At 40.5% G+C, this 24,906-nt stretch overlaps 1 protein-coding gene across 3 annotated transcripts in view; it reads left to right on the forward strand.

Annotated features, from left to right (window-relative positions):
• The window catches only part of CAMK1D (calcium/calmodulin dependent protein kinase ID), a 371,674-nt gene that overhangs the window by 338,501 nt on the left and 8,267 nt on the right, over window positions 1-24,906 (forward strand). For all 3 annotated transcript variants that reach the window (XR_012221357.1, XM_073551254.1, XM_073551255.1), the window contains exons 8-10: window positions 3,450-3,528; window positions 16,270-16,357; window positions 19,453-19,585. Coding sequence is in view for 2 of the 3 variants with exons in the window: in XM_073551254.1 (XP_073407355.1) it covers window positions 3,450-3,528; window positions 16,270-16,357; window positions 19,453-19,585 (300 nt within the window). In the remaining variant the exon portion in view is untranslated. The remainder of the gene's footprint in view (window positions 1-3,449; window positions 3,529-16,269; window positions 16,358-19,452; window positions 19,586-24,906) is intronic.

The raw sequence follows: 24,906 nt of genomic DNA on the forward strand, positions 1-24,906 counted from the left end.
AAAATACTTTTTTTTTTAAAAAAGCGTTTTTACTTTGCGATAGCAGCAAAACCTTAAAAAACCTATATAAATATGGTATCACTGTAATCGCATTGACCCGAAGAATAAATCCAACTTATCACTTATACCACATAAAAATAAAAACTATCCTTGTACTGATGTCTATTTGTTCATTTACCTCCCAAAAATCAGAATAAAGCTCTGCTCACATTTGTCCTGTTCTCTCTGCTGAGCGCTTACGTCGGAGTTTCCGTGTACATTCCCCAAAACGATTAATACAAAACCCCTGACGGAACCACTCACTTATGAGGCAGATGGAGTCACATTGGACTGATCTGTGTTTCGGCAGTGTCCCATCATTTAGGCGTTTATTTGAGAACAAGTGTGGATGATCACAGATCTGTGCACGCCTAAAAAAAATGGACACCATCGGAGCAGGCGTCAAGCGGAGAACAATGTGTCTCCATCTGCCTCATTATGTTGGGTGATTCCGTAGTGGGTTTCATCTGGATAACATTTTTGTAGCATTTACAAGGAAACCCCAACATAAGTGCTCAGCGTAGAACACAAGAATGTGATCCTAGCCTTACTCTGTAAGCGATGTAAAAATATTATATAACCCAAAAAGTTACCAATAAAACCCTAATTTATCCTGCACAAAACCAGCCCCCACTCAGGCCCGGAATCTGTCACTGAAACTATAGGGGGTTCCCACGTTACTGGTAAAACAAAGTCTCTGGAACAGTGACATTGCTCCCGCCTCCTCAGATAAAATCTAGTTAATTCTGTGCTCCCAAATAGAAATGCCCCCTCCTTTGAACCCCCTCTGTGCCTAAGCCACAGCAAGCGGCCACATGGGGAGGGAGCACTTAATTAAAGGGGTGTGTGTCTCCAGAAGCACAAGCTGGGCACAATGTATGGGGGCGTTACAATATATGGGGCGCTACGCTGTATGGGGACACAATGTATGGGCACTAGACTAGCAGATTTGCAATTCTCCGAAAAAAAGCCTGACGTGGATGTTACAAAATAGTCACTGCAGCTGTAGATGAACTCATTGAGAAGTGCAGTTTCTACAGTGAGGTCACATTTGGGATTTGGGGTTTTTCTGCTGTTCGGGCACCTTAGGGGCTCCGAAAGTGTCACCCGCAAACTATTCTTGCAAAAATCTGTGCTCCAAAAGCCAAATAGCGCTCCTTCCTTCTCAGCCCTGATGTGTGGCCTAACAGTAATTTCTGACAACATATGGAGGAGCACTGCGTTCGGGAGAAATTGTGCAATAAATTTTGGGGTCCAGTTTCACCTATTTCACCTATTAACCCCGGTGCACCTTACAAATTTGCAGCAAATACAAAAATTTCATTTTTATCACTAAAATGTCATATTTTCACATCTCAATGTTATAAAATTCTGTGAGGCGCCTATCGGTTCAAAATGCTCAGTACACTCCTAGATGAATCCCTTGAGGGGTCTAGTGTCCAAAATAGGGTCAATTGTGGGGGTTTCTGCTGTTTTCACATGTCAGGGGCTTTTCAAATGCGACATGGCATTCACAATATATCCCAGGCAAAAAGTGCTCTTTCCTTTCCTAGACCTGCCATGTGCCCAAGTATCGCTGCGTTTGGGACAAATTGCACAACATATTATGGGGTCTGTATTATCCATTGTGAAAATTACAAATTTGTGTCTAAAACCACATTTTCATGAAAATAAACGAAAATTTTCAATATGAGGACCTAAAGTTATCAAATTCTCTGTAGTACCTGTGGGTTCAAAATGCTCATTGTACCCCTGGTTAAAATCCTTAAGGATTGTAGTTTTCAAAATGGGGTCACTTGTGGGGACTTTTCACTGTTTGGGGGCACATCAGGGGCTCTCCAAATGCGACATGACACCCACAGATCATTCCATCAAAGTCTGCGTTCCAAAATGTCATTTTTTAAATTTTCGCTAAATTTCCGATATTTTCACAAATAGACGCAAGCCGAACAAATTTTACCACTATTATGAAGAACAACATGTCACAATAAAACAGTCTCAAAATCACTGGGATCCGTTGAAGCGTTCCAGAGTTATAACCTCATAAAGACTGGTCAAATTTAAAAAATTTGGCCTGGTCATTAAGGTCAAAATTGGCCCGGTCACAAAGAGGTTAAGCAAGGTTAAAAGTAGTTTCACCGTATGAACAAGTATTTGTTTAGGCATTCCGATTATAGTGAAACTTATACAGATATCTGTCCAATTTCAGACCAAAATTGATGTGTGTTAATGGACATTTGATCTGATTAAAATTTGCCTCACATAAACAGATGAAGAAGGCAAGAATATCTCTCGCTATAATTTCATCATCTGATATTGGTCCAGTTTGTCAGCGTTCAAGTTGTTCTAGACAGTTTACCACTAACTTGCACTTTTGAACTTTTTTAAAGGGGTTGTGCACTGCTTGGTAAACCTTTTTTTACATGCACCAGGGTCCCATATAAAGTAAAAACACTATCTACTCACCTGTGCAGCGATTTTGGCGTTGTGTCTCATGGTGCTCATGTAACATTGTTATGTCACATGACCACTGCAGCCTATCAGAAGCATTTCCATTTCCCTAGGATAGTTTAGATTTCATCCAAGAGAAATAGGAGTTTCACGTGAGCATCAGGAGACATAGCGGCGACATAACTGGAAAAGCGCTAATGCAGGTGAGATTTAGTTTACACGGGGGCCTCTTGCACAACTAGTGGACAGCCCCTTTAAATCAACCACTATGTACTTATTATGGATGAAGTCCTATGATTTAACAGATGTGATCGAGTACACCCCTGGCCCTTAGTAAATCAGTCTCAAACAATCGTACTGGAATAATGGCTCAGATTTGCTGCATTTTTAGGCTAACAAGATAACTTGTGATAACTTGAGCAGCAGCCGGAATATTACTTGATATGATCTTTAATTTTCCATAAAGGTTAACTTAAACCTTTTAGGCCGGGGTCACACTTGCGAGAAACTTGTACGAGTCTCTCGTCTCAATACCTGGCACTGCTGCCGGCACTCGGACCGGAGCGCTCAGCTGCACAGAAATACATGCAGCCGCACACCGATCCCGAGTGCCGGGTACTGATGCGAGACTCGTGCAAGTTTCTCGCAAGTGTGACCCCGGCCTAATTGTTATAAGCGAGTGCAATTTTATTGGCAAGCAGATAGACCCCCCTCTCCCAAGAGGAAGTGTGCACACAGGTAGGCTTTGCCAGTTAAAAGGGTGGAAAATAAAAGTGATAACAGTTAATTTCTCTTAACATATCGTGTGCAAATAAGCATCTTATATTCTGAAAATAAATATGCAGAAAAGTTACAAATTCTGAGATGACATTCAACACAGAAACACGAACAGTTGCCTTATATCACAGTGCAGAAATTAGCAGCTGTTCCATATAAACTTTTTATTTGCATTTCAACAGCTAAAGACTTTATAGGTCATTTGATGGAGAAAGATCCAAGCAAAAGATACACTTGTGAACAGGCCCTGAGGCATCCATGGTAACTATACTTCACTCATCTTATTGTTGAATGCGGCTCACATGCTCATCGTACGTCTTCCCATTTTTTATGTGACTGACAAATCACTTTATATAAAAATTGTGTTGTCTTACTTCAGATAAATCACCAACCAGTGCTGGCCACTAGGTGGCTCCCATTTGTCTTGCTGTCCGCTAACTATGTCAAGTATAATCTAGCTCTAGCAGCAGAGACACAGGAAGGGTTACAGGACCAGGGTAGACAGATCTTTGTCTCTCGGCTTCTGCTCTCTTGTCTGTCATACTGCATACAAGCATACCAGATAGGGTAGAGGAGGGGGCTTTAAGTTTGTGATAGGCAATCCATTGGACAGTTACCAGCATGATGCTTGTGTAGCAAAAGTATAAGGAATTCCAGCACCTATAGAACTGATAGAATGTCTATAAAGAGAAACCACTCACTCTAAGGCTAGGGTCTCACAACCATTTTCTCTCCATCTGAGAAAAACAGTCTGATAATTCGTATGCAAAGGAGGAGGGTTTAGTGCACCCTTGGCATAGGCAAAAATTTGGTGCACTGTTATGTCTCATTTGCATATTGGGACCCTTCCCCACGTCTGATTGACAGTGCTTTCTTCCCACTGTCTGAATGCTGCCGGTGTGTGTGAAGCCATGTATGCACTGTACGCAGGCGTTCTCTTCTCTCTCTCCTTTCTTCTGATGCTGCTCACTACACTAATATCCCCATCAGTGCAGTGAGCAGTGTCAGAAGAAAGGAGACTGAGGGAGAATTCTCGCTCCGGTGTCCAGTCTGATCCTTTGTGGAACCTGGTCTGTACCTGAACACCCGGCATCCCAGGTGCCTCATGCTTTCTAGGCCCAAAGCGATTTCATGAAATATGTGACGGGGGCCTATTAAGTGTCAGAGGTGCCCAGGATATCAGGCGCAGAGGTGAAGATAAGTTTCCCCAGTTGACCAGGGCATTACTCATGTCTAGTGCCATATAAAGCTATAACTCATCACGCAATAAAACAAGCTCTCATACAGCTCAAGACACATAAATAAAAAAGTTATCATTCTCGAAGAAAGAGTTTAAGGTGGATCCGGAATCCGTCTTAAAAGAGGGTTGCCTGAATGAGACATCATATTTGGCATAATGCAAGGGGGTCTTAAGAGAAGCTATTGCTAACAATTGTGTTATGTTCCTGATTTGTAGATCACGATTTATATTGTATTAAAAAACAATACTTTTGCAAGGTATTAGACTCAATTTTTAAGCAAGTAGCAGGTCTTTTTAAATAAGATCTTCCCCAGCTCACTGACTGTTATAGTTTACAAAGCTTGATAGTGTATTTCAGTTTAGTATTTGCCGTATTGGAGGAACATGGACCTCAGTAGCAATGCCTAGGTACAGCAGATGTGTAGTAAACATATAAAGTAGCACTTCCTGGAGGTAATCTCCTTCGCAGCATGCACAATATCATACGACATAACTCTGAAGCCATGCTCACCTATGACAAATTTGATGCAGTTTTCTAATGCTCATTCCTGTATATTCTGCCACTATGCACAATACAGTGCAAGTGGGTGGAATTTTCCAAAGCGCCATTTACAGTGGGGCAAAAAAGAATTTAGTCAGTCAGCAATAGTGCAAGTTCCACCACTTAAAAAGATGAGAGGCGTCTGTAATTTACATCATAGGTAGACCTCAACTATGGGAGACAAACTGAGAAAAAAAAATCCAGAAAATCACATTGTCTGTTTTTTTTTCATTTTATTTGCATATTATGGTGGAAAATAAGTATTTGGTCAGAAACAAAATTTCATCTCAATACTTTGTGATATATCCTTTGTTGGCAATGACAGAGGTCAAACGTTTTCTGTAAGTCTTCACAAGGTTGCCACACACTGTTGTTGGTATGTTGGCCCATTCCTCCATGCAGATCTCCTCTAGAGCAGTGATGTTTTTGGCTTTTCGCTTGGCAACACGGACTTTCAACTCCCTCCAAAGGTTTTCTATAGGGTTGAGATCTGGAGACTGGCTAGGCCACTCCAGGACCTTGAAATGCTTCTTACGAAGCCACTCCTTCGTTGCCCTGGCTGTGTGCTTTGGATCATTGTCATGTTGAAAGACCCAGCCACGTTTCATATTCAATGCCCTTGCTGATGGAAGGAGGTTTGCACTCAAAATCTAACGATACATGGCCCCATTCATTCTTTCATGTACCCGGATCAGTCGTCCTGGCCCCTTTGCAGAGAAACAGCCCCAAAGCATGATGTTTCCACCACCATGCTTTACAGTAGGTATGGTGTTTGATGGATGCAACTCAGTATTCTTTTTCCTCCAAACACGACAAGTTGTGTTTCTACCAAACAGTTCCAGTTGGGTTTCATCAGACCATAGGACATTCTCCCAAAACTCCTCTGGATCATCCAAATGCTCTCTAGCAAACTTCAGACGGGCCCGGACATGTACAGGCTTAAGCAGTGGGACACGTCTGGCACTGCAGGATCTGAGTCCATGGTGGCATAGTGTGTTACTTATGGTAGGCCTTGTTACATTGGTCCCAGCTCTCTGCAGTTCATTCACTAGGTCCCCCCCGCGTGGTTCTGGGATTTTTGCTCACCGTTCTTGTGATCATTCTGACCCCACGGGGTGGGATTTTGCGTGGAGCACCAGATCGAGGGAGATTATCAGTGGTCTTGTATGTCTTCCATTTTCTAATTATTGCTCCCACAGTTGATTTCTTCACTCCAAGCTGGTTGGCTATTGCAGATTCAGTCTTCCCAGCCTGGTGCAGGGCTACAATTTTGTTTCTGGTGTCCTTTGACAGCTCTTTGGTCTTCACCATAGTGGAGTTTGGAGTCAGACTGTTTGAGGGTGTGCACAGGTGTCTTTTTATACTGATAAGTTTAAACAGGTGCCATTACTACAGGTAATGAGTGGAGGAAAGAGGAGACTCTTAAAGAAGAAGTTACAGGTCTGTGAGAGCCAGAAATCTTGATTGCTTGTTTCTGACCAAATACTTATTTTCCACCATAATATGCAAATAAAATGAAAAAAAAACAGACAATGTGATTTTCTGGATTTTTTTTTCTCAGTTTGTCTCCCATAGTTGAGGTCTACCTATGATGTAAATTACAGACGCCTCTCATCTTTTTAAGTGGTGGAACTTGCACTATTGCTGACTGACTAAATACTTTTTTGCCCCACTGTACATGGAGCAGAATAAAGAAGACATTTTGTGGAGCAAGACCTATATGTCATGAATGTTTCTTTCTGCCAGGGATTTCACACTTTGCTTAAAAAACACATACTGTAAGCATCTGTCTCTTGTCTGTAAATGTCAATGTAATTTTATATGCAAAACTGTTGCAAACACATTTAGATAGAAAGCAACGTGAAAATGATAAACTATGGAGGGAAAAAAAGTGATTGTGATGTTCTGGAATGTTTCAGCACATGAATATAAACTCATGGTAATTGAAATCGTGAATTTGAAAAGGCATGTATGTATTCCTATGAAATACCAGTACATATAACATCCAATTTTTCATTCTTTTTTTTTTCCTCTTTTACTTAAAGGAACCTTACCATCATAGTAAATGCATTCTGCGTATAAATCACATTACACATTTTGTGTATAAATTCATTTTTTAAATTGCGTTATATTTCTATTACAGTCTCCCATTGATATAGCTCGTCCTGTAGTGGGCTTCCTCTTCTGGTTTAGCATGCACAGTTGTTTTTTCTGTAAAAAATGGGTTATGAGTGTACTGATTGAAGAGCTCATATAACTTGCTTTAAGTAGTGTTCATAATACTGCACAGATAGTATGAATAAAAGAAGCGCTTACTGAATGTTCTCAGCAATTATACATGCAGACTGCTGCATAGAACTATGCCGTATGTCTTCCTCTTATAGATGCTCCAGTTTACTCTCTGGACAGTATCAGGAGCGCTGCTCAAAGTGGGTTATGTGCACCAGTCTCTGCACTGAATTTTAGTGGTCCTCCATTGTCATATAAAAATGGGAAAAACAGACAATTATTTTTATTTATTTTCCCACTGATATCAGCAAAAATAAGCGAACAGGATAGTGACATAAAAATGTAGCCCCACTTACCATGAAAGAATGATGTACAAATTATTTGGTTATTCAAATGAGAAAAGACGTTACAGCTCTTTAAACTGCATGTATGAAAAAATTGAAAATGTGCCTGGTCATTAATGGATGTAAATAGCCAGGTCTTGAAGTGGTTAAAGATAAAAAAGATCAATAGACTTAAAAGTATAATTTACATTACAGTCATGGCCAAAAGTTTTGAGAATGACACAAATATTAATTTTTACAAAGTCTACTGCTTCATTTTTTCTAATGGCAATTTGCATATACTCCAAAATGTTATAAAGAGTGATCAGCTTAACAGCAATTACTTGCAAAGTCAATATTTGCCTAGAAAATGAACTTAATCCCCCAAAACACATTTCAACATCATTGCAGCCCTGCCTTAAAAGGACCAGCTAACATCGTTTCAGTGATTGCTCCATTAACACAGGTGTGGGTGTTGATGAGGACAGGGCTGGAGATCAATCTGTCATGATTAAGTAAGAATGACACCACTGGACACTTTAAAAGGAGGCTGGTGCTTGGCATCATTGTTTCTCTTCTGTTAACCATGGTTATCTCTAAAGAAACACGTGCAGTCATCATTGCACTGCACAAAAATGGCCTAACAGGGAAGAGTATCGCAGCTAGAAAGATTGCACCTCAGTCAACAATCTATCGCATCATCAAGAACTTCAAGGAGAGAGGTTCCCTTGTTGCCAAAAAGGCTCCAGGGCGCCCAAGAAAGACCAGCAAGCGCCAGGACAGTCTCTTAAAAGTGTTTCAGCTGCGGGATCGGGCTACCAGCAGTGCAGAGCTTGCTCAGGAATGGCAGCAGGCAGGTGTGAGTGCATCTGCACGCACTGTGAGGCGGAGACTCTTGGAGCAAGGCCTGGTCTCAAGGAGGGCAGCAAAGAAGCCACTTCTCTCCAGGAAAAACATCATGGACAGACTGATATTCTGCAAGAGGTACAGGGAGTGGACTGCTGAGGACTGGGGTAAAGTCATTTTCTCTGATGAATCCCCTTTTCGATTGTTTGGGACATCTGGAAAACGGCTTATTCGGAGAAGACCAGGTGAGCGCTACCACCAGTCTTGTCTCATGCCAACTGTCAAGCATCCTGAAACCATTCATGTGTGGGGTTGCTTCTCAGCCAAGGGAATGGGCTCTCTCTCATTCTTGCCTAAAAACACAGCCATGAATAAAGAATGGTACCAGAATGTCCTCCAAGAGCAACTTCTCCCAACCGTCCAAGAGCAGTTTGGCGATCAACAATGCCTTTTTCAACATGATGGAGCACCTTGCCATAAAGCAAAGGTGATAACTAAATGGCTCAGGGAACAAAACATAGAGATTTTGGGACCATGGCCTGGAAACTCCCCAGATCTTAATCCCATTGAGAACTTGTGGTCAATCATCAAGAGACGGGTGGACAAACAAAAACCTTCAAATTCAGACAAAATAAAAGCATTGATTTTGCAAGAATGGACTGCTATCAGTCAGGATTTGATCCAGAAGTTGATTGAGAGCATGCCAGAGAGAATTGCAGAGGTCCTGAAGAAGGAGGGTCAACACTGCAAATATTGACTTGCTGCATTAACTCATTCTAACTGTCAATATAACCTTTTGCTACTCATAATATGATTGCAATTATATTTCTGTATGTGATAAAAACATCTGACAAACACACATAAAAACCAGAGGCCAGCAGATCATGTGAAAATATAATATTTGTGTCATTCTCAAAACTTTTGGCCATGACTGTACATTTCTATATTCCTTTCCTAGTTATTTGGCACTACAACACTCACCCATAACTGCAGGGGTCACTGACTTTTAGGACAGGAAGGCAATAAGAGGGAGGATAACAGGTTTAGAATACTCCATGGCCCATTTCTGGAATTTCAGTTCAGCCTTATTTACAGAGGAGATGTGACCAGGTCAAAAGTGCCCACTTTTTACTCTTATTTTATTCCCACCACTCCCGAGTTTTCAGGTTATTCTTTTTTTAAAATTCCGCAAAATCCAGAGATTTAGACCTTTTTATTCAGTGCAAAATTTTATGGTCTTGGATGGATGCATGGATCTTGGTGGTGTGTCTTTGGCTGTTCTGCATTATTGTGCTGTGATACAAAAAAAAGAAATGGAAATGGTTTAAACCAGCACTAGCACCCATGCAATACAATAGACAATATACATGTATATGCTAAAACATTTTTTATTTAATTTTTATATTTTGTAAACGTCTAAAACAAGAGACACAACACAAGGAACAGGGCATCCAAAGAACTGTCCTATAAATCCATATGTGCAATAGGATAGTGTAATGCACAGCCAAAATACAAAATGTAAGAAATAGATGAAAAATACAATTGAAAGAATAAAAATATACCTTAAGAAAAAATAGGTAGAAAAACCAAAAACTTAATAGAGTGGCTGTGATGACACAAAAAGGATCACTGTTACGTCTCATTTGCCCTACTGTATAATACCGAGGAGTGCAATGCGAGAAAATCTCTCATTGCACTCTGACCAATGTTATTCTATGAGGTTTAGTGGATCTGCAAATAATTTTTTCTCATGCCGATTCGGAATGCTGCGATTGGCAGCGTATCACCACCCGACACCCACCCATTTAAGTCAATGGGTGCATGTAAAACATCAAACTGCACTGACATGTCAACCGAGTGCAATCCGATATACGCCAAGACAGGCAATGAAGAAGGTGGAGAGATCGCTCCTTATTTTCTCCTGTGATCGATATAATATGGAAGGAAAGGCTGTGAACCCCACGCGTTACGCCAGCTACCTGTGGTATCTTCAGTGTCAAGTGTATGAAAATATCACATTATTGTCCTGCGAGTGTCTCCTCCTTGAAGAAGACCGTAAAATATAGCACTAAATAAAAAGGTCCAAATCTCTAGAACTACTGTAGCAGGTAAAAGTTTGGGCATCCCTTGTCAAAACTACTGTTATTGTGAACATTTAAGCAAGTTAAAGATAAAATGATCTCTAAAAGATCTAAATTTAATTTAAAGTTAAAGATGACACATTTCCTTTGTATTTTAGGCAAAAAAATATTTTTCATCTTTTTATGTTTTAAAAATTACAAAAAAGAAAATGGACCAACATAAACATTTGGGCACCCTTGTAGATTTGTGTGCTCAGATAACTTTGACCACGTTTTCAGACTTTAATTATCCTGTTAGAGTTATGGCTCATTCAATATCATCGTTAGGAAAGCCAGGTGATGCCAATTTACCAGCTTTATAAAAACCCAGCCTCCTCTGTTCTTGTGGAAAAAAACAGCAGCCATGGGTTCTTCTAAGCAGCTGCTTAGCACACTGAAAATTATAATGGTGGAAGCCCATAAAGCAGGAGAAGGATATAAGAAGATAGCAAAGCGTTTTTGTGGAGACACTGGTGTCAACGGGAGTTCTAGTCCGAAACGACATGGACCAGGGCTCATCCCACTGAACTCTCCTTTTACCGTCGGCGGAATGCTACTCAGACAAAACAGTGTGGCAATATTTTATTGAACCACAAAAAGGCAAATAACCCATAGAACAGCCACACCAAAATACATAAGATGGTGCAAATTATAAAGTCTCACTCTTCTGCTGACTCGACAGGATTAGAGCCGCTTCCAGAGCTGACTACCCCCAGAGATATAAGGTCAGGTGACCGGATTGTCCCACCTGGATTCTTCAAGACATCTCTGAGGGTTCAGCGATGGTCAGTGGAGCAGATTTGTGTTCTTCCAATTGGGGCCTTGATCCTGTAGAGAGGCAAAGTCTCATTATATAATTCACAACTGTCCTTCAAGCCATCATTCACAGGGGGAAGGGGTGATGCTGTTAACCTGCATTCTTTGATTATATATCGTTTATCCTTCAATGTTTGCAAGTCAGCAAACTGTATGGCCTGGTATAATGTGTAATCAGCATATCAGCAAACATTGTTAAGTGACCTTCTGTTCCTGTTTTGCAAAGATAACAGTGCAATAAACTGTTGGAGATGATATAAGAGGTAAATGACAACCATTCATCAATTCACAAATATCAATTCAGCCTCCAAAAAGAGTCAATTATTCAGACAATAGTCTATGATTCTGGGCTTTCAGAATTTACGTCTGGCATAATTAACCCCTTTCCAATATCGGGAGTAATAGTACACCGATGTCGGACTTCCCCTGTTTGGTGCGGGCTCCAGCAGTGAGCCCTCACCTTTCCGTGCACATGTCAGCTGATATATACAGCTGACATATGCCCACAACAGCCACGGGGGAATCGCGATCCACCCACGGCTGTTACCTAGTTAAATGCTGCTGTCAATTTCTGACACCGGCATTTAACTTGTGCTTACTGGAAGTGTGTCAAAAATCCCGCCCGTCGGTGACCCCATCGTATGATCATGGGCCACCGATGGGTCGTTATGACAACCAAAGGTCTGAAACAGACCTCTGTGATTGTCATTGCCAGATTGCTATTGACACCATCTGGTGGTCGACGCTCATAGCAATTGAACATTTCTGCTACACACAAGCGATCTGATCATCGCCTGTGTGTTGCAGAGGAGATCAAAGTACTGCAGCTTCTAATCTCCCATAGAGATTATTGAAGCATGTATAAAGTAAAAAATGTTTTTAAAAATATTTAAAAAATAAAAAAATAAAAGTTTAAATCACTCCCCTTCGACCCATTCAAAATAAAAAAAAATCAAATATACCCTCAAGCACAGCATCTTTTATTGAATACCCTGCTCTTCTGCTTAATGACAGAATTGGCTCAGAATCTGTTTAGATACCAGCTGCTGTGGGTATATCGGCGAGCGCCAGTATGTTCCATATTATTTTTAACAAATATACACATATTTGGTATCGCCGAGTTCAGAATCATAGAATGGTAGAGTTGGAAGGGACCTCCTTGGGTCATCTGGTCCAACCCCCTGCTCAAAGCAGGATTCACTGCATCATCCCAGACAGATGTCTGTCCAGCCTTTGTTTGAAGACTTCCATTGAAGGAGAAATCACCACCTCTCATGGCAGTCTGTTTCACTCATTGATCACACTCACTGTCAAAAAGTTTATTCTACTCTCTACTCATTTTCTCCTCCCATTCAGTTTCATCCCATTGCTTCTAGTCTTTCCTTGTGCAAATGAGAATAAAGATAATCCTTCTACTATGTGACAGCCATTGAGATATTTGTAGACAGCTATTAAGTCTCCTCTCAGTCTTCTTTTTTGCAAGCTAAACATTCCCAAATCCTGTAACCGTTCCACATAGGACATGGTTTGCAGACCGGTCACCATTCTGGTTTCTCCTCTCTGAACTTGCTCAAGTTTGTTGATGTCGTTTTTTTAAAATGTGGTGCCCAAAACTGGACACAGTTTTCCAAAGAGGAGTAGAGGGGGATAATGACTTCACGTGATCTAGACTGTATGCTTCTGTTAATACATCCCAGAATTGTATTTGCCTTTTTGCTGCTGCGTCACACTGTTGACTCATGTTTAGTTTATGATCTATTTGTATACCCAAGCCTTTTTCACATGTGCTGTTACTTAGCCCTAATCGCCCGATCTGTCAAAGTAAAAAAAGAATTAACTCGATCGCTAAACGGCGTAACGGAGAAAAAAATTCAAAATGTCAGAATTATGTTTTTTTTGGTCGCTGCTACATTGCAATAAAATGAAATAACTTGCGATCAAAAGATCGTAGCTACACCAAAATGGTATCAATAAAAAAGTAAGCTTGGCGCGCAAAAAAAATAAGCCCTCACCCAGCCCCAGATCACGAAAAATGGAGACACTACAGGTCTCAGAAGATGGTGCCATTTTTTTTGTTTAACAAACTTTGGATTTTTTTTTCACCATTTAAATAAAAAAAGAACCTAGACATGTTTGGTGTCCATGAACCTGTAATAACATGGAGAATCATATTGGCAGGTCACTTTTAGCATTCAGTGAACATGGTAAAAGAAACAAAACAAAAAACAACTGTGGAATTGCCCTTTTTTTGCAATTTCACCGCACTTGGGAATTTTTTTTCCTGTTTTACAGTACATGATATATTAAATCCAATGGTGTCTTCAAAAGTACATCTTCTCTCGCAAAGCAAGAAGCCCTCACATGGCCATATTGACCAAAAAAAACAAAAAATAAAAAATTTATGGCTCTGGGAAGAAGCGAAGCAAAAAGCAAAAATGGAAAAACCTCTGGTCGTGAAGGGGTTAAGAAGAAATTCTGTGTTGTCACAGTTTTCAAGTTGTCCTTTTCTTACTTCTAAATTTAATTCAGAAATGGCAGTTAACAGGAAGAGGTCAAGATAAGGTCTGGAAAACCAAGTAAAATTTCATTGATAGCTGCTCTTTGGATTGCTAGAGAAGGAAATTGAAAACTACACTTGACTGCAAAAGACCTTCAGAAAGATTTAGCAGACTTTGGAGTTGTGTTACATTGTTCTAGAGCTTAGAGACACCTGCACAAATACAGCCTTCATTGAAGAGTCATTAGAAGAAAACCTTTCCTGCACCTTCACCATAGCATGCAGCATCAGAAGTATGCAAAATTACATCTAAACAAGCCTGATACATTTTGGAAACGACACCATCTGTAAAAAAAAAAGCTGAACTTGAAAAGATGATGGCTTCCACAAATGGATATTTATCCAAAACTCATGTCAAAATTCACAATAGACTACCTCAAAAGGCGCAAGCTGAAGGTTTTACATTGGCCCTCACAGTCCCCTGATCTGAAAATCATTGAAAATCTGTGCTTAGACCTGAAAATAGTGCATGCAAGACAGCCCAGGAATATCACAAAACTGGAAGAATTTTCCAAGGAAGAATGGATGAAAATCTCTCAAACAAGAATTGAAAGACTCTTGTCTGGCTACAAAAAAACATTCACAAGCTTTGATACTTTCAAAAGGAGGTGCTACTAGGTACTAACCATGCAGGGTGCCCAAACTTTTGCATCTAACCATTTCCTTTTTGTAATTTTTAAAATGTAAAATATGAAAATATATATTTTTATTTTGCCTAAAATACAAAGGAAATGTGTCATCTTCAACTTTAGAGATAATTTCATTTTCAACTTAACAGTTCACAATAACAGTAATTTTGACCAATGATGCCCACATTTTTACATGCTACTGCATGTGGTGGATTTGGAAAAACAAAAAAGGCAACACTCAGAGTAGCAGTGAGAATAAAATATGATTAAAACTGGGCCACTTTGGACCTGGTGAAAGGTCCACGTTATGGAGGCCTCAGAGAGGCCAACCTTCATGTTAGCTTTTCTACTGTGCTGTGTCGTTACTTGTGCTACAGGTAATTTTGACAGTCCGTCACTAAACAGTTGTCTCATTGTTTACCAAACTTTACATGCAAAAATATAAGTTACGGCCATGCGCAAATGGCTGGCCAGTGACTGCGGGGAGACGTCCCATAAACCATTTACAACTCTCACACGTAACTTACTTTATGAGTCAAATCAAAACGCTTCCTCAGTTGCCCACTAAATGGCTCTGGTTGGAAATATTGACGAAGGTTAACCATTATGTCCCGAAAGTGGTATCAAAATTCTATTCCAATCTCATAGATGAGGAAAACTCCTCCCAGCCACCTTTCCTATATTCATGGGAAGTGGAACTAAATATTTCTTTATCCCCACTGGACAAACAAAAGATCTGTGTTGCTTCTCATGGCTTCTCCCATTGTGTTCTATTTCAAGAGTCGGCTTAATAAGTTACTATCTCGATGGTACTACACACCAGAAAAACTGCATCATTTGGGACTGATTAGCTCCCCTCTGTGTTGGAGGTGTGGGGAGTTGCAGGGTAACCTGTCTCACATTTTTTGGTTCTGTCCTACTCTCGCCCAATTCTGGTCAGATGTCATGGGGTTTATGAAGAACCTTAGCATACTTAAGGCAGACCTGACTGCGGCGGAGGCACTCTTATCCTTACCTTCAGAGAATTTCCAACCTAAGAAGCATGAGCTAGCGCCATTGATGCTGGGAGCGGCAAAACAATTGATCGCCCTTAGGTGGAAACAGCAAACCCCCCCCGACTCTGACAGAGTGGAAACGTAAAATAAGAGATTTGTTTAGACTCGAGGAGCTCACGAGTTGGGACTCGTCATCTCATGAGAAATTTAAGAAAACCTGGGCACCTTGGATACATTTCCAGGACACTGCGGGGAGGCTGAGGGGTGCCACGGTGGCCGAGTAAGTAGCGAGGAGTGATTGAGCCCTGGGGGCCACTGAGCCAATTTCTTCAAACTATCTAAGGTCATAATTACAACAGATGTGCATGGGAGAGCGTTGTATCGGCTGAGGCGACATTCTGGTGGGGGCGGTTCATCGGGCCTCTTCACTAATATTTTTATCGGAGAACCTCAAGAGCTTGTTTTACATAGGATACCTGCCTATGTAATGGGTTCGTTTTAGTTAGGTTATTTACCTCGTTAAGTGTTATATTGTTTGAAAAGAGTAAAACTGTATAATTAATGCTCTGTAATTCTACATACAGACTTGTACCTCAAAATTTGAACATGTCTTGCTTCTGTATTGCTGTAATCTCTCTTTATTAATAAAATAAAGAATTACAAAAAAAATATATAAGTTACGGTATATATTTGGAATATTTTTCAGGATTGCCGGAGATACAGCTCTATGTAAAAACATACACGAATCTGTTAGCGCTCAAATCCGTAAAAATTTTGCAAAAAGCAAATGGAGGGTAAGTATTTACAAAATCATATTTTTTTTTCTACTACTTTAAATAACTGCAGATGTGCGGTAACCTATAATTGAAATATAAAAAAATGGTATTTGAATCCATGATTCCTTAAGATAAAATTGGTTTAATTGAAAATTTACGTTAGTTCAATACTAAAGTTAAGATTTATTCACAGAACTTTTGTCATTTTGTTCATGGAAGCTACTGCAACAGAACATGTTTATCATTCATGTTAGTAATATTCTAATTCTTCTCAAATCTGAGCTCATCTGGAATAGGGGTCTGTCATGCACTGTATGTGCTGGGTGATCGCTAAAAAATGTATTTTAGGTAGGAACCAAGGTTGGGGTGATGGATCTTGGGTTGCTTAAAAATTGTCCAATGCTGATAAAAAGTGAATATTCAGTTACTGGTCTATATGTATATTGTTATGAAAAAAATGTTTCAGCTCACCCCTTAGCGTCCTCCGGATAGCAGGATCCACACAGTTGCACGGAGCTGTCCTGGCCTGGCGGATACAAGTCCAAACACACAGTAATCTCCAGCGATCTCTGGCAGGAAGGTAGTTATAAAAAATATTCCTTTATTTCTTTTCGTTAAAATAGCATGTTATAGGTAGTGGATACCCCAGTGGAGGGTAAAAAAATCTGACGCGTTTCAACTCAAAGGAGTCTTACTCATGATTAAAATCAGGACTGTTAGCACAGCTACAATATGGTGGTGCAACAAGTAGGATCCTAATCCGTAATCTCATAGATACAAAGACCTGGCACACACAAATAGTGATTTCCAGTGAAATAAGATTTTAATAACCAGTGCATACAGTAGATGTTTCTGTCACATTGACCTTCATCAAAGTACTGAAAAAAATTGAAAACTAAGGAATAAAAAATTGAAGTATTTACAAAGCAAAAAAAGTCTAATAACTGGGATGCAGGTAAGAAACAAATTCAATAATGATGTCTTGAAACATGCCAGGCATTATAGCATATATGTAAACAAGGTGGAGATAAATACACAAAAGACCAAGCTGATGATAATGAGATAAGTCATATTAACAAGCATAATGACATACCTAAGTATTGTACTGTTGTCGTTTACACAGTGCTCTAATACAGAGCCAAAAGATTAGAAGTCCTGTTTACATGAGAGATAACACCTCTTGTTAATGATGGGTGGACATTAATCCATTGTGAGAGGTGAAAAAAGTAGTACATGCATACATACTCCCCCCTGGGATAGGGACATAAGGCACAGTAGTGCAGAGTCTGTGAAGTGAGAAAGAGATATAGCCACTGTTACTGACCAGAGCCACTATGCATGAAAGTCCTGGGGAAGTGGGGGGGTTGTGAGAGAGGAGCGAAAACTTACTGGTCCTGTGAATGTGCTAGGTATGGGGCTATGACGCGGCATCCACCGCAAATCAGACTTGTTTATATACATGCTATAATGTCTGGCATGTGTCAAGACATCATTATTGAATTTGTTTCTTACCTGCATCCCAGTTATCAGACTTTTTTGCTTTGTAAATACTTGAGTTTTTTATTCCTTTTGTTTTCAATTTTTTCCAGTACTTTGATGAAGGTCAATGTGACCGAAACGTCTACTGTATGTACTGGTTATTAATCTTCTTTCACTGGAAATCACTATTTGTGTGTGCCAAGTCTTTGCATCTATTACTCATGATTAAGACTCCTTTGAGTTGAAACGTGTCAGATTTTTTACCATCCACTGGGGTATCCACTACCTGTAACATGCTCTTTTAACAAAAAGAAATAAAGGAATATTTTTTATAACTACCTTCCTGCCTGAGATCGCTGGAGATTACTGTGTATATGTATATTGTAGCGGAAAAAGTGCGTAGTTGTATTGGCTAAGATGACATTGAACAGTTCACAATTTTTAGTATTGTAATTCTTAAAAATGTAATTTTGGCAGGGTGGTGGTGGCATAATTAATAATCTTACCTGTTTTTTTTTATTGAAAATGCTTTTATTAAAGAATAAGGCTCATCAAATTTTAATTCTGTGATCCATCCTAATTATGTACGTAATGTAATAAACTGCGTTACTTACAGACCATCTTCCTTGGTTTCCAGCACTACTCCATTCATCTTCTAGCCCATATAGCCTGAAATCAGGCTGGCTGACACAGAACCAGAGGTCCCTTTCTTAATGTAAATATATGCAGCCTCCAAGGCTGGGGTCAGACTTGCGAGTGTGATGCGAGAAACTCGCGCATCAATACCCGGCTCTGCTGCTGGCACTCGGGACCGGAGTGTGCGGCTGTGTAGAAATACATGCATCTGCACACTCTGGTGGCAGTGCCGGTTATTGATGCGAGAGACTCGCGCGAGTTTCTCGCATCACACTCGCAAGTTTGACCCCGGCCTTACACTTATACTGGTAAAACAGCTACAGATACACACAGAGCAGCGCTGGAAACTAGAGGAGATGGGGATCGGTAAGTGTCTTAATACGCTTGAACGCCATTACATGCATAATTTGGATGGATTATGGAATAAAATTTTTTGATTAAACTAATTTAAACAATGTAAAATGTTAAAGGGAATCTGTCAGTAGGATCCACCCTTCAAAGCTGTCATAGAGAGTTGAACAAAATGATACCTTGATATCTGTAGTCCAATGTTTTATTCGACAGGAATAGATATTTTTCTAACTATGCAAATGAGCCATTAAGTTCTATGGGCCGGACATAGGTCTCCCTAAAAATTCCTTATCTTATTTTCTATGAAAGGGATTGCTACCAGAGTGAGACATGTAATGACTGACAGACTGGTCTCCAGATCTACATGTCTCACACTGGTAACGCCCCATTTCATGTAAAATAAACTCTGGATGCAGATTCTCAGGGAGATCTATGTACGGCCCCTAGATCTTAACGGCTCAATTACATATGAAGAAAAACGTGGATTTCCCTGTAAAAAGACAATGAAACACAAAAATCAAGGTATCATTTATACACTATTCTATGTCCTACATGCCCATATAGACAGCTTAGAAGGGTTTACCCTACTGACAGATTCCCTTTAAGCAAATGTCCTTTTCTAACATTTATGTTCTGTCCACCTTCAGCAAGCATTTAATGCTACTGCCGTAGTGAGACACATGAGAAGATTGCACCTAGGAAGCAGCCAAGACAGTTCAAGTATGTCCAGTGGACAGAGCCCTGCAAAGCCTCTTCCAGATGGAACAAGTCATAAAGACTGTAAGTAAATGGTTCTCAGTGACCCTCGCTAATGTAATACAATTGGAATGTTTCAATGCCACCATGCCTTTCAGAAGATGATGTCCGGCTGCACGAGCATTGCATTAATGGTACATAGGCTGCCATAAAAAGAACGTGTTGTGCTTACAGTTTAAACAGGAAAATGGTAGGAAATAATATGTTATTCTTCTCGATATATTTGTTTAAATGGATTCAAAGTTGGAGTTTTACTTTAAAGGGAATTTGTCACCTGCTTTTGGGATCCTTACAAAGTAGGGGCAGAGAACCTGTTCTATCTCTTGCAGTTGTGCTAGTCCTTTCAGTGATGAGCTCCCACTATGAAGGTCTTTGACCTGAACCCTTTCCCTGCCAAGGGACAGAAGAAAGATGATGTGTGATCTCCTGTCGTCCCTGTGTAACACTAGGTTTTATGTATTTTAAAATAAAAACTACCTTTTACAACGCAAAAAATAAGCCCTAATACAGCTCCGTTAGCGAAAACAAAAGAAAGTTACTGCTTTTACAATATGATGACACATAAAAACATTGTTATGGAAAAATTAGATTTTGTGTTAAAAAAGTGGTAAATTATAATAAACTATACATTTTGGTATCAATATGTCTGTAAAAAAACAAAACAAAATAAAAAGGCTATTTATACCCCCCCAGTGAACACCATATCAAGTCAGAATTGTTGTTTATGTCAACTTATCTAACAAAAGATGGGAAAAAAAAGATAAAAAAAACCACATTCACCTCAAAATAGCACTTATACAGCTCCATCAACAGAAAAATAAAAAGGTTGTGTCTCACAAAATTTGGCGACGCTAAAATATATGTATTTTATTTTTTTACAAACTATTTTTAATAGGCAAACTTAGTAAAATGTAAATATAACTACTGGTTTATATACCGTATATACTTGAGTATAAGCCGACCCAAGTATAAGCCGACCCCCCTAATTTTGCCACAAAAAACTGGGAAAAATTATTGACTCGTGTATAAGCCGAGGATGCACAGTGAGTGGCCTCAGTTATCTGCAGTGTGTGGCCCCAGTTATGATGCACAGTATGTGGCCCCAGTTATGATGCACAGTGAGTGGCCCCAGTTATGATGAACAGTATGTGGCCCCAGTTATGATGCACAGTGAGTGGCCCCAGTTATGATGCACAGTGAGTGGCCCCAGTTATGATGCACAGTATGTGGCCCCAGTTATGTTGCACAGTATGTGGCCCCAGTTATGATGCACAGTATGTGGCCCCAGTTATGATGCACAGTGTGTGGCCCCAGTTATGATGCACAGTGTGTGGCCCCAGTTATGATGCACAGTGTGTGGCCCCAGTTATGATGCACAGTATGTGGCCCCAGTTATGATGCACAGTATGTGGCCCCAGTTATGATGCACAGTATGTGGCCCCAGTTATGATGCACAGTGAGTGGCCCCAGTTATGATGCACAGTATGTGGCCCCAGTTATGATGCACAGTGAGTGGCCCCCGTTATGATGCACAGTGAGTGGCCCCAGTTATGATGCACAGTGAGTGGCCCCAGTTATGATGCACAGTATGTGGCCCCAGTTATGATGCACAGTATGTGGCCCCAGTTATGATGCACAGTATGTGGCCCCAGTTATGATGCACAGTGAGTGGCCCCAGTTATGATGCACAGTGAGTGGCCCCAGTTATGATGCACAGTATGTGGCCCCAGTTATGATACACAGTGAGTGGCCCCCGTTATGATGCACAGTGTGTGGCCCCAGTTATGATGCACAGTGTGTGGCCCCAGTTATGATGCACAGTGTGTGGCCCCAGTTATGATGCACAGTGTGTGGCCCCAGTTATGATGCACAGTGTGTGGCCCCAGTTATGATGCACAGTGAGTGGCCCCAGTTATGATGCACAGTGAGTGGCCCCAGTTATGATGCACAGTATGTGGCCCCAGTTATGATGCACAGTATGTGGCCCCAGTTATGATGCACAGTATGTGGCCCCAGTTATGATGCACAGTATGTGGCCCCAGTTATGATGCACAGTATGTGGCCCCAGTTATGATGCACAGTGAGTGGCCCCAGTTATGATGCACAGTATGTGGCCCCAGTTATGATGCACAGTGAGTGGCCCCAGTTATGATGCACAGTGAGTGGCCCCAGTTATGATGCACAGTGAGTGGCCCCATCATGTTGCTGCTGCCGCTGCCTCCCTTACAAAAAAAACAAAAAACTGTATACTCACCTCAGTCGCTGCCCCCTGCTCATCAGCGTTGCGCTCTGTAGTGACTGTGCTGGCAGAGAGCGCGATAGCGCTCTCTGACCTGAATGTCACTGCAGAGGACGCAAGACAGCAGAGTGCCGGGACAGGTGAATATGCCTCCCAACCCCGCCTTCATACTCACCGGGTCCTGGCGCTTGTCTCTGCAGCTCCCCTGCTTGTTCCATGTTGTCGGCGCTGCTCTCTTCCTGGTTCAGCGGTCAAGTGGCACCCGCTCATTAAATATGCGCATATTTAATGAGCGGGTACCATTTGACAGCTGAAGCAGGAAGAGAGCAGCGCCGACAACATGTAACAAGCAGGGGAACTGCAGAGAAGGGTGAGTATGATCTGACACCCCCGCTCCCCCTCCCCCGCCGATCCCCCCCGGTATATGACTCGTGTATAAGCCTAGTGGGGGACTTTCAGCCCAAAAAATGGGCTGAAAATCTCGGCTTATACACGAGTATATACGGTATTTGGTATCTCGATAATTGCACTGAACCCACAGAATAAAGTTAATATACAACTTATGCCGCTCAGCAATGTCGAAACCTCACCCCCACTTTCCCATCGAAATTTGAAAACAAATTGCAATTTTCACTTTTCTTCCATCCACATTAATTTTTTGAAGACATTTTGAAGTAAAAATGGTCACTAGAAAGTTTGATGAATGCCTTGAATAGTAGGATTTCCAAAATGGGTTCATACAGTTACATATAGGGTATTTCTGTAGACAAGAGAAATTAAGTAATGAAATACAAGGTGCATTTTTTTCTTTTTACCTCTTGTAGAAATTTTTTTTACGTTAAATTTACATAATATTGTATCAAACTATATTTTTCATTTACACAGAAGAAATCTGTGGAGTAAAAATGTTCACTGCAACCCTAGATACATTTATTGAGGAGTGTAGTTTCCAAAATGTGGTCACTTTCAGGGGCTTTCCTCTGTATTAATACCCCATGGGGTCTGCAAATGCACTATGGCAAACAAAATGGAATTCAGAAAAATTTGCGCTCTAAAAAACAATTGTTGCACTTTCCCTTGTCATGCACTCAAACAATAGAGTAAGACCACATATAGTGTATTGCTGTATTCAGCAGAAAATCATTAGGAAATCATTGTGAGGTTTTTCTCTTATTTCTCCTTAAACTACATTAAAACTACATTTTAATGGAAAACATTACATTTTTCATTTTTTTCTACTTTGCATTAGTTCATGTGAAGCACCGGAGGAGTTAAACATGTTCTAAATACTATTGTGAGTACTATAAGTGAGGCACATTTTTAAAATGGGATGATTGGCAGTTGAAAACTGAATTCACCCCTAAAAAATAGGTTTCACCAAATTTATTGCTACTAAAGTTATAAAATCTAATGTTGCAAAAAAAAAATGGCGGCGTAAAATCACGGAACCCCTGTATATAGGTGCTAAAGTAGGGTCCAAAACCATAGAATGGTTCAGTAAAAACTTAGCACCCAAATGGATGGAAGCTTTTGACAATTTTAATTCAGTCCAAAATTAGTACAATATAACAAACCTTTCGGTCTACCGACTGCTCATTGAGAAAGAAAAGAAGGGCACAGTATCCAGCAGTACGTATCATCCAATTTCAAATATGCCACAATTAAAGGCAGTGGTGCGAACACGGTATCCACCGATAGTTCTGATGTGCGCCCACCAGGACTGGCGGTGAATACCGCACGTGTTCACATGTTAATTGGAATGCAATTTTTAAAGGCCCATCTGCATTTTCTATTGCTTGTTACCTAATGTTTAATTTTAGATATTTAAATAAAGAATTCACTTATAGGCATGGAATTTTCTGCAGTAAGCTGGTATTTTTAAAGACTATTCTACAGTTCTGATATGCCCTGAAATGTCATTAGAACTCAACACAGACAGTCCTGGTTGGCTTTTTCAACGTATACCTTAGCCAACAGGAAACCAGACAATTTTCCAATGACTCTTCACCACATTGGAAAATATTATATTAGCTTGTTTGTCCAGACTGAGGTGACTATTTTGCTGTTTTCATTTATAGTGGAGAATAAATCTAAAATACTGCTAAGAGTTATACATAAATGAGTTGTATATCATAATAAGTTACAGTTGTGGCCAAAAGTATTGACACCCCTGCAATTCTGTCAGATAATACTCAGTTTCTTCCTGAAAATGATTGCAATCACAAATTTTTTGGTATTATTATCTTCATTTAATTTGTCTTAAATGAAAAAACACAAAAGAGAATGAAGCAAAAAGCAAAACATTGATCATTTCACACAAAACTCCAAAAATGGGCCAGACAAAAGTATTGGCACCCTCAGCCTAATACTTGATTGCACAACCTTTAGCCAAAATAACTGCGACCAACCGCTTCCGGTAACCATCAATGAGTTTCTTACAATGCTCTGCTGGAATTTTAGACCATTCTTCTTTGGCAAACTGCTCCAGGTCCCTGATATTTGAAGGGTGCCTTCTCCAAACTGCCATTTTTAGATCTCTCCACAGGTGTTCTATGGGATTCAGGTCTGGACTCATTGCTGGCCACCTTAGAAGTCTCCAGTGCTTTCTCTCAATCCATTTTCTAGTGCTTTCTGATGTGTGTTTTGGGTCATTGTCCTGCTGGAAGACCCATGACCTCTGAGGGAGACCCAGCTTTCTCACACTGGTCCTTACATTATGCTGAAAAATTTGTTGGTAGTCTTCAGACTTCATCATGCCATGCTCACGGTCAAGCAGTTCAGTGCCAGAGGCAGCAAAGCAACCCCAAAACATTGGGGAACCTTCGCCATGTTTGACTGTAGGGACCGTGTTCTTTTCTTTGAATGCCTCTTTTTTTCTCCTGTAAACTCTATGTTGATGCCTTTGCCCAAAATGCTCTACTTTTGTCTCATCTGACCAGAGAACATTCTTCCAAAACGTTTTAGGCTTTTTCAGGTAAGTTTTGGCAAACTCCAGCCTGGCTTTTTTATGTCTCGGGGTAAGAAGTTGGGTCTTCCTGGGTCTCCTACCATACAGTCCCTTTTCATTCAGACGCCGACAGATAGTACGGGTTGACACTGTTGTACC

This window comes from Dendrobates tinctorius, unplaced genomic scaffold, assembly GCF_039654945.1.
Source record: "Dendrobates tinctorius isolate UK_male_01 unplaced genomic scaffold, ASM3965494v1 ptg000174l, whole genome shotgun sequence".
NCBI lineage: Eukaryota > Metazoa > Chordata > Amphibia > Anura > Dendrobatidae > Dendrobates > Dendrobates tinctorius.